The sequence below is a fragment of the Oncorhynchus keta genome, unplaced genomic scaffold, assembly GCF_023373465.1.
Source record: "Oncorhynchus keta strain PuntledgeMale-10-30-2019 unplaced genomic scaffold, Oket_V2 Un_contig_24352_pilon_pilon, whole genome shotgun sequence".
In the NCBI taxonomy this organism is placed as follows: domain Eukaryota; kingdom Metazoa; phylum Chordata; class Actinopteri; order Salmoniformes; family Salmonidae; genus Oncorhynchus; species Oncorhynchus keta.
Window position 1 is genome coordinate 62,966 of NW_026283855.1, and position 15,877 is coordinate 78,842.

The 15,877-nt window shown below is 45.2% G+C and overlaps 1 protein-coding gene across 1 annotated transcript in view; it reads right to left on the bottom strand.

Annotated features, from left to right (window-relative positions):
• Nucleotides 1-15,877, bottom strand: part of LOC127922030 (semaphorin-3aa-like) — a 79,648-nt gene that overhangs the window by 47,444 nt on the left and 16,327 nt on the right. Inside the window, 2 exon segments of the mRNA XM_052505608.1 lie at nt 735-797; nt 3,564-3,724. Of these exon segments, the coding sequence (XP_052361568.1) occupies nt 735-797; nt 3,564-3,722 (222 nt within the window). The 5' untranslated portion in view covers nt 3,723-3,724.

Sequence of the window (15,877 nt, forward strand, 5' to 3'; positions counted from 1 at the left end):
GGGTTCCTAATGGTAACACACTAACAAACATGTCAGACAAGCTAGTTACATGGGTTCCTAATGGTAACACACACTAACAACATGTCAGACAAGCTAGTTACATGGGTTCCTAATGGTAACACACTAACAACATGTCAGACATGCTAGTTACATGGGTTCCTAATGGTAACACACTAACAACATGTCAGACAAGCTAGTTATGGGTTCCTAATGGTAACACACTAACAACATGTCAGACAAGCTAGTTACATGGGTTTCTAATGGTAACACACTAACAACATGTCAGACAAGCTAGTTACATGGGGTTCCTAATGGTAACACATTAACAACATGTCAGACATGCTAGTTACATGGGTTACTAATGGTAACACACTAACAGCATGTCAGACATGCTAGTTACGTAGGTTGCTAATGGTAACACGCTAACAATATCAGACATCAGACATGCTAATGGTAACACGTTATTCAGACATGCTATTGAGGTTACTAATGATAACACGCTAACAGCATGTCAGACGCTAGTTACAGTAATGATCAGCTAACAGCATGTCAGACATGCTAATTACGTAGGTTACTAATGGTAACCTACCAGACATGCTCGTTACATTCCCTGCATAAGCTGTGTGCTGACAAGTTAAAGTATAGACTGCAGGTAACATACACCACATGTAACCTATTGTGTCAGGCTACATAAGAGTGACATACGTGGTTATAAGGTGACTCGCAGAACTTACCCCGAGGTCTTTCCCCGCCCACTTGCACTCGTCACGCTTTGAGGGCGTGGCTGGCCATGCGATCTATGGAGAGGAGGAGAGATGGAGTGTTATCAAACGGAACAGGAGAGAATGTGTCATTGAGAGAGATTATAAACAACAACATCATTGAGTTTCATCTCAATCTCTTCATTCGAAGACTCAATCATGGACACTCTTACTGACAGCTGCTTTGTGTGATGTATTGTTGTCTCTACCTTTTTGCCCTTTGTGCTGTTGTCTGTGCCCAATAATGTTTGTACCACGTTTTGTGCTGCTACCATGTTGTGTTGCTACCATGTTGTTGTCATGTTGTGTTGCTACCATGCTGTGTTGTCATGTGTTGCTGCCTTGTTATATTGTTGTCTTAGGTCTCTCTTTATGTGTTGTCTCTCTTGTTGTGATGTGTGTTTTGTCCTATATTTATATATATTTATATGTATTTATTTGTTTTAATCCCAGGCCCCGTCCCCACAGGCCTTTTTCCTTCCGGTAGGCCGCCATTGTAAATAAGAATTTGTTCTTAACTGACTTGCCTAGTTAAATAAAGATGAAATTAAAATAAAATAATTTAAAAGTGAGGGAGTGGTATACTAAGGAACAGAGGAGAGAATGTGTCATATGAACAGAGAAAGTGAGTCATCATGTAAAACAAGAGAGAAGGAGTGCACAATAATATTCTGGGGTCCATTCAGGCGGTAGTCTAACCAGGAATTGAACCCAGGTTTATGCAAATGATAGTCCAACACATTTGCCATTGCACCAATGGGTCAGAACCTCTGGATGAGTATGCTAAGTGTTGCACGTAGCTTGCTAACTTGTTTAGCTGGAGGGATGTGAGTTTTGAACCATGAAGTAAGAGAGACAGATAGTTTTAAAGGGAATACAGTGTATGTCACTACCAATTTACAATGGCTCCGAGCTCGCAACATTGGGCCTAGTCTTATTCACTTGCTGGGTCAAAATTAATTCCCCCCCAAATCTTAAGGTGGACCCAGGTTCAAAACATTTGGGAACCCCCTGTATAAGCTTAGCATTACAGTACTGAAAGTTAAATAACCAGAGCACTCCTGAGGCCCTTTGGAGAATCATCTAAGGCTTTCAATTAAAGATGGTTGTCCTTATGGTCTTACCATCTGTCACATTCGTGTGTGTGTGTCCTTCCAGTGTCCCCTGAATTATAAAAACAGATTGTGTGTGTGTGTGTCCCGCCGGTGTCCCCTGAATTATAAAACAGATTGTGTGTGTGTCCCGCCAGTGTCCCCTGAATTATAAAAACATGCAGGCACACACACACCCTCACACACACACCCTCACACACACACACACACACATACACACACACACACACGCACACGCACGCACACGCACACGCACACACACACACACACACACACACACACACACACACACACACACACACACACACACACACACACACCACGTGGGCACACACACACATCAGGCGGGCACACACACATCCTTCTATTCATAGCGTATCTCTCTTCAGGATCAGCTGAGCTGTTCTGTCAGACCAAGGGACTTGCAGTGCAGATCTGGGTAATTGTATTAGATTTGCTAAATCACCGCTTTTCCACTTATCTTTCTCTGCATTATCAAAGATCTGAATAGGAAAAACACATCCGCGCCAAGGGCCCCCAAAAATTATGTAATTGTCTTATATTTAAATAGCCTCTGCAATGCATACAGTGTGTGTGTGTGTGTGTGTGTGTGTGTGTGTGTGCGTGCGTGCGTGCGTGCGTGTGTGTGTGTATTTCAGCACTTTAAGCGCCTTTGCAGTTTCTCCAGTGCCTCAGTGCTTCTTGTTCACATCAATCTCCATGTCTGTGATAGCTGTCAGAATCAGATAAAAAGACTCTTAACTCTCCTGTAACCTGTTCCAGGTGGACTGATGGAATTATAAACAGGCCTGTCTAGAAAAAGAGACAGAGAGATGAAGAGAAAGTGATGGAGGGAGGAAATCACAGTAATGGACTCCAGAGAGATGGAGAGAGGAGCAGGAGTGGGTCTCGAATAACAAAGGGTTGCTGCTCAATCAAAGACGGTTTTTCATTTGAAAACACTATGTTCACTAGCCAATCAGCATCATACTCTGTGCTCACTAGTCAATGAGCATGACCTCTGCACTCAGAGATCCAGACATCCAATTAGGACAGGTTTGGATATAACGTGAACCTAAATCCTGATCATGCAGTATAGCAGATCTAGTCAAATGGAAACCCGCCTGCCAACTGGTTTAATTACATTTATTCAATTATATTCCTGTCCCCCAACCATCTGCACAGAGGAAAATGATCCCAATGAGAAACATGTAAATACATAGCTCTGCCATATACAGCTGAGAAGTGCATTCTAATTCCTCAAGCATCCTCACTTCCTGTTGCTAATTATTCATACGGATCATCATAGGGAAGTTCAGACAGCTTTCAGCTTTTCAGTATTTATGGGAAATGCGGTCCAAGTCTTCATCTCTCAGAGTTTGATTTGGCAGTGAGGTCCCTTACATTGCTCCATAGATTTGCTATTATGTGTTTTCATTGGCAGTTACTAAATGGACGGCTTGCCTATACTCTGGACCTCCTGTCTGAATCAATATCCACTCTTTAAAAGCGGGTTTATTTTATTTCATGCATATGTGCCTTTACTGGAAGGATTGAGAATAAGCGGTCTATTGTATGTCTCTATTGATGCAAGACCCATAGAGAAAATGTTGGTTTTGTGTGGTCGTGTGGTCATTGTGTTATCTTCATAATGTTGACCTTGTGTGCGGTCAAAGAGTAGGACTCTTACCTGTTTGTGCTCTCTGTTGAGATTGACCAAGTCGAAGGAGAAGACGTGGTCCTCGGCACCCACCAACAGTCTTCCTCTCTCCTCGTCCAATAGGAAGGTGTCGTAGCCGGAGCTGTTGGTGAGGCCGTTGAAAGTGATGAGGTTACTGGATTCTACCATCTCTGAAACACACACAGAGGACAGAACATGGGTGAGTCTAAAGCAGGTAGACAAACAGATGGATGGAAGAGGAAGAAAGGTGGACAGATGGATGAATGGATGGGTGGGTAGACAGACAGACTAGAGCTAAACAGTTCCAGTCATTTCCCCCAAATTCCCTGCTTTTCCAGAAATCGTGGTTGAAGGATTCTTGGATTTCCAGCTGATTCTCTTGTAATTCCAGGAACCTCCCAACCAGGATTTCTGGGAAATACAGAGTGTTTTGGGAAAGGTACAAGAATTAAACAACCCTAGAATAGACAGACAAAAATATCTAAAGAGCTTCAATTTAGATACGCTGCATGTCGATAGTCAATGTTACGGTTATAACCAACAGCAAATGAATTGTGGCACAACAGAGTGTTGTATGACTGTGTTTCTGGTAAAGTGACATAGACAGATGAAGAATTTCAGTTCTGGGAGTTCAGATTTCTCAAGCTAGACACTTCTAAAAAGGTTCACCAAAAACTGCCCTTTGGGATGTCACACAGATCTGGTCAGGCATGACGTAAGGCCTCTAAGGTGGACACTGCGTGACCCAGTCTCAGCATGGCGCAAAAGCTGCCCAAGCATGTGATTGGCTGAATCTTTTATAGGCATTCGGGACAGGGCTGTGTGTGGTCAGTTAAGATGTGTAGTACAGTGTGTGCAGAGGCATGGCGATAAATAGCAGGTGGAGGCAGGAGAGTAAGTTCCTATAAACCTGTCAGGTCAACTAAACATCCCCCAACCTGAGACAAAACCTCTGAAACGTTTATCACCACAGGCAACTTTTGATGACACATGCAGCAGTAACAGCATGTTGAGGCTGCTGAGATAAAGCCAAGGCAGCCTTCATTACACCAACAAAAATAACCAACTCAGAAGACAACAGTGTTGCTGTTTTTGCCTCTGGTTCCTCAATACAAATCAGAATTGCTACTCAACCAAACAACCTGGTCGAAAAACATTCCTCGAAAATCTAAAAGAATGATTAAGATAAGTGAGCATGATAATAAAATAATTGATGCGTCTCCAACAGTTTTTCGTGGGTCGGATTCTGCCCTTCAACATATCTGCTTCCATTTAGACTCCACTCCTTGTACCAGACACACCTGGACATACTGTAGACATACGTACAGAAATTACAGGTACATTAAAAACCCATGTCTCAATCACGCTAGCTCTTCCATCACCGTCCCCACCGGCAGTCTGGACTGTGATCTCCTCTGAGCCCTGATTGACGGGCAGCTAGAATATCGCCCTAAATCGCACACTATTAACCCTACATAGCGCACTACTGTTGACAAGGGCTCTATGGGTCCTAGTCATCAGTAGTGTACTATGTCGGGAATAGGATGCCACTTGGAACCTTAACCCCAGAGAAGCCATCTGCGCCCACTCTCCCGGGGTATTGTGGGTAAGATCGTGGACATCTGTGTGTATAGAGAGAAGAGGAAGAAGAGAGGGGGTGGGGGGTGTCAGTGATCCTCTCGTCTGTGTCAACATCTCTCTGTATCAAGTGTTCAATGGTATTCCCAATGGGATGAGGAGGGGAAGAGAGCGGGATGAGGGGGGACTGTGGATCACCCAATAAAGCAGCTCACAGCTCATCTAGGTCGACTAGGGCTGCTTCAAGGCTGAATGTGAGGCTTTTCAAGGTGTGTGTAGTGGTTGGTGTTACAGTACTGATATTGTGCTGCCTGTATGGCCTTTATGGCAACCTGTCTGTCTATGTGTGTGTGTGTTGTTCATAGTTACGTCACTATACAGTGTGTAATTCTGTGTGCACGCTGCTGCCTATGTATGCATGTCCATCAGTCCTCTAACAGCTTCTCCAACAGTTAGAGCAGATGTAACCAGAGAAGAAATGTTAAGTAGACAAACAGAGACTGGCTGACTGATCCAGAGTCTGGAGGCATCGTCAGTGGCTGGCCCATTTCATCACGGGGCCAACAGCCTATCAGATAACCCTTTACTCCTAATCAACCAATCAGCTATGACAGCCCCGGGACAGGAAACAAGTTATAGTGAGCACAAGGAAAAGTGCTTTACAGTGAAGGTAATGCTTGAAGATGTGGACTTCTATTACCTACAGTAAGTAAAGGGGAAATGGAGAGAGTTTGGTCAGAGAGGAAGGGAAGAGATGGAAGAAATTAAGTCACATATTGAACTGTGATGGTTTTTAAAGGGGGATGGTTTGTCACTGATAACCTGAATACAACTTCTGCTACAAAAACAAAAGGTGAGGAAGAGAGGAAGAGAGGAAGAGAGGGTTTTAAAGAGGAGAATGGAAGAGGGAGACTTATAAGAGACCACAGGAGGTTGATGGCACCTTAATTGGGGAGGACAGGCTTGTGGTAATGACTGGAGCGGAATTAGTGGAATGATACCAAATACATCAAACACACAGTTCCCAGGTGTTTGATGCCATTCCATCAGTTCCGTTCCGGCCATTATTATGAGCCTTTCTCCCCTCAACAGCCTCCACTGTGAAAGACAGAGAACAGATAAAGAGAGCGAGACGGATGTACCAAGACAATGGACAGAGACAAAAATAGGAAGAGCAGACGAGATCTGCTCATTTCAAAACAGAACAGAAAGGTATGCAGCTATGTTCTCTGCCATTTTGGCCCTGGATCTGACACTTCCCGCCCCTTTAAAAGCCCTCTAAAAGTGAGCGACTGTTGATCTCTGGAGCCAGGAATTTGCACGCTCTCTCCATAATGGCAGCCGTGGAGATCCATCGAGAAAGGTTTCCCCAGATGGGCCGGAGATTAAACACATGCCACATATTTCAACACGTCGTGTTCTCAGAGTAAGACAGGTTGGGATGGTAGGCTGAGCAAGGCTTTATCGTAGCTGAGGATCGCCAAGGCTGCGAGGCCGATGTGACTGGGGCGAGACACCTAAGAACCCAGGTAAAGACGGACACGCTCGTTTGGGGACGTGTTCACACACAGCACACACAGAGCACAACGGCCTTTCTCTCAAGCAAATGCAAGTGAGCAGATGTACCTATCACATACACACAGATATATATACACACACGCACACACACACACACTCCTCTTCCCAGACTAAGTTGTAATCCAATCAGTGTTTCTGCAATGGCAGCATTAACCAGTAGAACACCGAGCCCACTCAGCAGTTTCTACCGCACACACACTCTGCCCAACACACACACACACACACACACACACACACACACACACACACACACACACACACACACACACACACACACACACACACACACACACACACACACACACACACACACACACACACACACTCTGCCCCACACCACCACACTCCCACATCTCTCAAACACACATACACTCTGCGTCTGCACCACCACACTCTCATTTGAATAAACACACACACGCCGCACACCACACACACACACACACTCCTTATAACGTCTTTCACTCAGACACGTGCGTAAGCATATCCTTTCTCTGCTGCCCATCTCACACACTCACTTATACAAACCTCCTTCTCTTCATACACATCCTTTGTTCCCCTGCTCTCCCTCCCACACAGAAGACAGGTAGGTGTGGCTGAATCTGGACCACAGACCTGTCTGTCTGTGTGTGTGTGTGTGTGTGTGTGTGTGTGTGTGTGTGTGTGTGTGTGTGCGTGTGTGTGTGTGTGTGTGTGCGTGCGTGTGTGTGTGTGTGTATATACCTGTGCCTGCTCAGGCACACATCTCTCCATGTGTTCAAGCACTCTTTCTACGCATTCGCATTAAGTACGTCCTCGAAACCGATAAACACTCCTGATTCATTCAAATAAATTATTCGCTCCCTATCGTACGTCATTATGGAAAATAACCAGGCTCTTGTTTTATTTTAAAAGCCTTTGGGGGAAAAAAACTAGCCAAATTGAATTCACAAGTGTGATTGTCAGGAGTGCACTTCATCTTTCCATTCTCTAAACAGAGAGGCCTTTCAGCCGCCTACACCCTCTACACTCAGCACAATGGCAGAATAACGAAACATGAAAAGCGGCGAGACATTAAATTATGTTTATATATGTTTATCTGAATGACTCGAGCATAAAAGTAAGGCCCAACAGGAAAAAAGCACTTCACAAAAAACTTATGCAACACTAGGTTATAGGAATAATAGCAGCGTTTATTGGGGAGTGTTGGTTGTGGGAGAGAGTTATTCTGGGGAACAGAAGTAGAGACTACCTGTGTTTGAAATCGACTCATTTCCTCTTTCAACATTTCATTTCGCGTCTCTCTGCCAGATCTGTCGGCACTAGTTACCACAGCCACAAAGTCAGGCAGTTACGCAAAATAGGCACGCACGCACATGTAGACAAACACATTGCATCTTGACTTTCTATTTTCTATTTCAAGTAACGCACGCACGCACACACACACACACACACACACACACACACACACACACACACACACACACACACACACACACACACATGATTTAAGCTGGAAAACTTCAGCCCTGTTACATTTATTCATTCAATGTTGCAATATGCTGAAATCACTCCATTTCCTTGTTGCAAAATGTCTAATAGTTTGCCTAATTTCAGCTTGTGACTAAACAAGCAAGTATAGTGTAGAGAATCATTTTACCATCTAAACCGCTGTGGAATATATTTTCAATAACCAAACAATGTGTATTTTCCGGTGTTTGAAGCTGGTGTACAAAACCAAAAGTATAAGATGCAGAAATTAAACTTAAGAACGGGAAGCATAGAAATAGGGACTTGCTTTCAAGAGAATGGCAGTTCTATAACTCACATTTCTATGTGAATTTGGACAGGATGCCCAAAACTTACATACTGCAACTTTAACTTAACATAGCCTTGCAGTCCACCATTTCACCATTTCCTACCAGTTTCCGTCTCTGTACAAAGACATGGGCTTCAGGCTGTGGAAGACAGCAAAACAGGTCATAATAAGAATTGATTGGACTTACAGCACATGGCACTTTTCTAGACACCCAAAGCTCTTTATAATATAGGAGGAAACTCTCCCCCTCACCCCACTTACATAGGGTATTTGTATTTATTTTGTTGGCCCATCCACTCCTCTCTTCAAAAGACAAAGTAACTTTGTTTAACATTTTAGTTTTTTATCAGATATGTTGTGACATATATTGCACATTATTCATACAATTGACATACATGGTGCTTTTCTAGACAGTATTAAATGATAGCAATACAGTTTGACATACACATTACACGTCAAATGGTATGACAGACTCTTGTAATGAGTACCATGGGATCTTTAGCGACCACAGAGTCAGGACACCCGTTTCAAGTCCCCTCTTCCTCCATTTTATTGAGGAACATTACATTGTTAGTTAGTACTTCAAAATGATTCAAATGAAATGAATGTTGTAAAAATGTATAGAGTAAATGACAGTGATCTGTGGACTTCTTGTTCATTTCAGAAGCATATTTCTCCTGGGCTTTTGTTTGTCTGTCTTTCCGCTGGTGGCATCCATACGTCTTTGTGCTCACAACCTGAAATGGAAAACCATTGAATGGGAGACTTTTACTCTCCCAAATGAGTTGGTATTTTTTTCCTGCCAAAGGCTGTTGAAGGTCAAGAACATGATGTATTACTACTAGAATGAAAGGCAGCACTATCAATCACAATAACTCTGTGCTTGGAATGGAATCCTTAATGTTAGCTAGCTAGCTCATTTTAGATGAGTAGCAACAGATTTAGTGACGTTAGTGATTTTAGTGACGTTGCCAATTCCTGTTCCCGAATGTATTTAGTTATTTGATCCTCAAACTTGAACTCGATACGCCATTTTGAAAATGAGGTGTTTCCTGAAAAATGCGCGTCATCACACACCCTCTTCTGATTAGTCAGGTAGGCGGGCCTTTAGAGACGGCATTAATGTCATCACACTCCCTCTTCTGATTAGTCAGGTAGGCGGGCCTTTAGAGACGGCATTAATGTCATCACACTCCCTCTTCTGATTAGTCAGGTAGGCGGGACTTTAGAGACGGCATTAATGTCATCACACTCCCTCTTCTGATTAGTCAGGTAGGCGGGCCTTTAGAGACGGCATTAATGTCATCACACTCCCTCTTCTGATTAGTCAGGTAGGTGAGCCTTTAGAGACGGCATACATGTCATCACACTCCCTCTTCTGATTAGTCAGGTATTTGGGCCTTTAGAGACGGCATACATGTCATCACACTCCCTCTTCTGATTAGTCAGGTAGGTGGGCCTTTAGAGACGGCATTAATATCATCACACTCCCTCTTCTGATTAGTCAGGTAGGTGGGCCTTTAGAGACGGCATTAATGTCATCACACTCCCTCTTCTGATTAGTCAGGTAGGCGGGCCTTTAGAGACGGCATTAATGTCATCACACTCCCTCTTCTGATTAGTCAGGTAGGCGGGCCTTTAGAGACGGTTAATGTCATCACACTCCCTCTTCTGATTAGTCAGGTAGGCGGGCCTTTAGAGACGGCATTAGCATGTTCACACTCCCTCTTCTGAATATGTGGTCTATAGGCTAGGGCCTTTAGAGACTGCAAATGTCTTCACACTCATCCTCTTCTGATTAGTCAGGTAGGTGGGCCTTTAGAGACGGCATTACATGTCATCACACTCCTCTTCTGATTAGTCAGGTAGGTGGGCCTTTAGAGATGGCATTAATGTCATCACACTCCCTCTTCTGATTAGTCAGGTAGGTGCCATCCTTTCAGCATTATGTCATCACACTCCCTCTTCTGATTAGTCAGGTAGGCGGGCCTTTAGATTACCCATGTCATCACACTCCCTCTTCTGATTAGTCAGGTAGGTGGGCCTTTAGAGACAGCATTAATGTCATCACACTCCTCTTCTGATTAGTCAGGTAGGCGGGCCTTTAGAGACGGCATACTTTTATGTCATCACACTCCCTCTTCTGATTAGTCAGGTAGGTGGGCCCAGACGTCATTAATGTCATCACACATTCCCTCTTCTGATTAGTCAGGTAGGTGGGCCTTTAGAGACAGCATTAATGTCATCACACTCCCTCTTCTGATTAGTCAGGTAAGGTATTATGGGCCTTTAGAGACGGCATACATGTCATCACACTGCCCTCTTCTGATTAGTCAGGTAGGTGGGCCTTTAGAGACGGCATTAATGTCATCACACTCCCTCTTCTGATTAGTCAGGTAGGTGGGCCTTTAGAGACAGCATACATGTCATCACACTTCTGATTAGTCAGGTAGGTGGGCCTTTAGAGACGGCATTAATGTCATCACACTCCCTCTTCTGATTAGTCAGGTAGGTGGGCCTTTAGAGACAGCATTAATGTCATCACACTCCCTCTTCTGATTAGTCAGGTAGGCGGGCCTTTAGAGACGGCATTACATGTCAGTACACTCCCTCTTCTGATTAGTCAGGTAGGCGGGCCTTTAGAGACGGCATTAATGTCATCACACTCCCTCTTCTGATTAGTCAGGTAGGCGGGCCTTTAGAGACGGCATTAATGTCATCACACTCCCTCTTCTGATTAGTCAGGTAGGTGGGCCTTTAGAGACGGCATTACATGTCATCACACTCCCTCTTCTGATTAGTCAGGTAGATGGGCCCTTTAGAGACGGCATAATGTCATCACACTCCCTCTTCTGATTAGTCAGGTAGGCGGGCCTTTAGAGACGGCATACATGTCATCACACTCCCTCTTCTGATTAGTCAGGTAGGCGGGCCTTTAGAGACGGCATACATGTCATCACACTCCCTCTTCTGATTAGTCAGGTAGGTGGGCCTTTAGAGACGGCATTAATGTCATCACACTCCCTCTTCTGATTAGTCAGGTAGGTGGGCCTTTAGAGACGGCATTAATGTCATCACACTCCCTCTTCTGATTAGTCAGGTAGGCGGGCCTTTAGAGACGGCATACATATCATTACACTCCCTCTTCTGATTAGTCAGGTAGGCGGGCCTTTAGAGACGGCATTAATGTCATCACACTCCCTCTTCTGATTAGTCAGGTAGGCGGGCCTTTAGAGATGGCATACATGTCATCACACTCCCTCTTCTGATTAGTCAGGTAGGCGGGCCTTTAGAGACGGCATTAATGTCATCACACTCCCTCTTCTGATTAGTCAGGTAGGCGGGCCTTTAGAGACGGCATTAATGTCATCACACTCCCTCTTCTGATTAGTCAGGTAGGTGGGCCTTTAGAGACGGCATACATGTCATCACACTCCCTCTTCTGATTAGTCAGGTAGGTGGGCCTTTAGAGACGGCATACATGTCATCACACTCCCTCTTCTGATTAGTCAGGTAGGTGGGCCTTTAGAGACGGCATACATGTCATCACACTCCCTCTTCTGATTAGTCAGGTAGGCGGGCCTTTAGAGACGGCATACATGTCATCACACTCCCTCTTCTGATTAGTCAGGTAGGCGGGCCTTTAGAGACGGCATACATGTCATCACACTCCCTCTTCTGATTAGTCAGGTAGGTGGGCCTTTAGAGACGGCATACATGTCATCACACTCCCTCTTCTGATTAGTCAGGTAGGTGGGCCTTTAGAGACGGCATTAATGTCATCACACTCCCTCTTCTGATTAGTCAGGTAGGCGGGCCTTTAGAGACGGCATAATGTCATCACACTCCCTCTTCTGATTAGTCAGGTAGGTGGGCCTTTAGAGACAGCATTAATGTCATCACACTCCCTCTTCTGATTAGTCAGGTAGGTGGGCCTTTAGAGACGACATACATGTCATCACACTCCCTCTTCTGATTAGTCAGGTAGGTGGGCCTTTAGAGACGGCATACATGTCATCACACTCCCTCTTCTGATTAGTCAGGTAGGTGGGCCTTTAGAGACAGCATTAATGTCATCACACTCCCTCTTCTGATTAGTCAGGTAGGTGGGCCTTTAGAGACGGCATACATGTCATCACACTCCCTCTTCTGATTAGTCAGGTAGGTGGGCCTTTAGAGACGGCATACATGTCATCACACTCCCTCTTCTGATTAGTCAGGTAGGCGGGCCTTTAGAGACGGCATACATGTCATCACACTCCCTCTTCTGATTAGTCAGGTAGGTGGGCCTTTAGAGACGGCATTAATGTCATCACACTCCCTCTTCTGATTAGTCAGGTAGGTGGGCCTTTAGAGACAGCATTAATGTCATCACACTCCCTCTTCTGATTAGTCAGGTAGGCGGGCCTTTAGAGACGGCATTAATGTCATCACACTCCCTCTTCTGATTAGTCAGGTAGGCGGGCCTTTAGAGACAGCATTAATGTCATCACACTCCCTCTTCTGATTAGTCAGGTAGGCGGGCCTTTAGAGACAGCATTAATGTCATCACACTCCCTCTTCTGATTAGTCAGGTAGGTGGGCCTTTAGAGACAGCATTTATGTCATCACACTCCCTCTTCTGATTAGTCAGGTAGGTGGGCCTTTAGAGACGGCATTAATGTCATCACACTCCCTCTTCTGATTAGTCAGGTAGGTGGGCCTTTAGAGACGGCATTAATGTCATCACACTCCCTCTTCTGATTAGTCAGGTAGGTGGGCCTTTAGAGACAGCATACATGTCATCACACTCCCTCTTCTGATTAGTCAGGTAGGTGGGCCTTTAGAGACGGCATACATGTCATCACACTCCCTCTTCTGATTAGTCAGGTAGGCGGGCCTTTAGAGACGGCATTACATGTCATCACCTCCCTCTTCTGATTAGTCAGGTAGGTGGGCCTTTAGAGACGGCATTAATGTCATCACACTCCCTCTTCTGATTAGTCAGGTAGGTGGGCCTTTAGAGACGGCATACATGTCATCACACTCCCTCTTCTGATTAGTCAGGTAGGTGGGCCTTTAGAGACGGCATTAATGTCATCACACTCCCTCTTCTGATTAGTCAGGTAGGTGGGCCTTTAGAGACGGCATTAATGTCATCACACTCCCTCTTCTGATTAGTCAGGTAGGTGGGCCTTTAGAGACGGCATACATGTCATCACACTCCCTCTTCTGATTAGTCAGGTAGGTGGGCCTTTAGAGACGGCATACATGTCATCACACTCCCTCTTCTGATTAGTCAGGTAGGTGGGCCTTTAGAGACGGCATTAATGTCATCACACTCCCTCTTCTGATTAGTCAGGTAGGCGGGCCTTTAGAGACAGCATTAATGTCATCACACTCCCTCTTCTGATTAGTCAGGTAGGCGGGCCTTTAGAGACGGCATACATGTCATCACACTCCCTCTTCTGATTAGTCAGGTAGGCGGGCCTTTAGAGACGGCATACATGTCATCACACTCCCTCTTCTGATTAGTCAGGTAGGTGGGCCTTTAGAGACGGCATTAATGTCATCACACTCCCTCTTCTGATTAGTCAGGTAGGCGGGCCTTTAGAGACGGCATTAATGTCATCACACTCCCTCTTCTGATTAGTCAGGTAGGCAGGCCTTTAGAGACGGCATTACATGTCATCACACTCCCTCTTCTGATTAGTCAGGTAGGTGGACCTTTAGAGACGGCATTAATGTCATCACACTCCCTCTTCTGATTAGTCAGGTAGGCGGGCCTTTAGAGACGGCATTAATGTCATCACACTCCCTCTTCTGATTAGTCAGGTAGGCAGGCCTTTAGAGACAGCATTAATGTCATCACACTCCCTCTTTTGATTAGTCAGGTAGGCGGGCCTTTAGAGACAGCATTAATGTCATCACACTCCCTCTTCTGATTAGTCAGGTAGGTGGGCCTTTAGAGGGCATTAATGTCATCACACTTCTTCTGATTAGTCAGGTAGGCGGGCCTTTAGAGACAGCATTAATGTCATCACACTCCCTCTTCTGATTAGTCAGGTAGGTGGGCCTTTAGAGACGGCATTAATGTCATCACACTCCCTCTTCTGATTAGTCAGGTAGGTGGGCCTTTAGAGACAGCATTAATGTCATCACACTCCCTCTTCTGATTAGTCAGGTAGGTGGGCCTTTAGAGACGGCATTAATGTCATCACACTCCCTCTTCTGATTAGTCAGGTAGGCGGGCCTTTAGAGACGGCATTAATGTCATCACACTCCCTCTTCTGATTAGTCAGGTAGGCGGGCCTTTAGAGACGGCATTAATGTCATCACACTCCCTCTTCTGATTAGTCAGGTAGGCGGGCCTTTAGAGACGGCATTAATGTCATCACACTCCCTCTTCTGATTAGTTGAGTAAGTGGGCTGTTTCCTGGATGGGGTTGACGGGAGGTGTGTATGTCGATGTGTGTGTGTGGTCTTGTTCTTCTATCCTCGTGGGGACCTGAAATCCCCAGAATTCCCCACAAGGCTGGTAAAACAAGGAAAAGCTTCCTTAGGGAGAACCATTTTCCCCATGAGGAAAATGGCTATTTTAAGCTTAGGGGTCAGGTTTAAGGTTACAATTAGGGTTTGGGTTACAATTAGGTTAGGGTTAGACTAAGCGTTAGGGTTAGGTTTAGGGGTTAAAGTTCTGTTAAGTTTAAAGTTAGGGTTAGGGAAAATAGGATTTTGAATGTGCATCAATTTTTGGTCCCCATGAGGATAGAAAACTAGTGTGTGTGTGTGTGTGTGTGTGTGTGTGTGTGTGTGTGTGTGTGTGTGTGTGTGTGTGTGTGTGTGTGTGTGTGTGTGTGTGTGTGTGTGTGTGTGTGTGTGTGTGTGAGAGGTTGGAGTGTGAACATGTGTGTGTGCATGTCTGTGTGTGTGCGTGCGGAGAGTGTGTGGAGAGAGAGAAAGAGATTGAAGATAAATCTGAACAGATCTTGCAGATGATTTGGGAGCTACCTGTTTATCTTTCAAAGAACAATAGCAGACTTTGGAAAAGAAAAACACCCTTCTCCCACCCAACACCAACAGTCTGGTTTGGCATCCATCTCTCTGTCTCTCTCTCACTCCATTCTCGGTGTGTGGCGCGTTTTTTTCGGCGCTCTCACGGCAACCTCCGCTGCAGAGCAAGCACAGGTGGTGGACGTATTTCGATGGAAAGGTGGGGGAGGCTTTGAGCAACACATTTTTTTAATGTTATCTTAATTAAGCCCTGGGATCGCCACAAGCCTTGATGCTTGGCTTCTCCTCTCCTTCCTCCTTTTTCTGCACTTCTTCTCCCTCTTTCGCAGCTGCTGGTGTGTGTGGCAGGTTGCCACAGTAACGGTTACTATAACAGAAA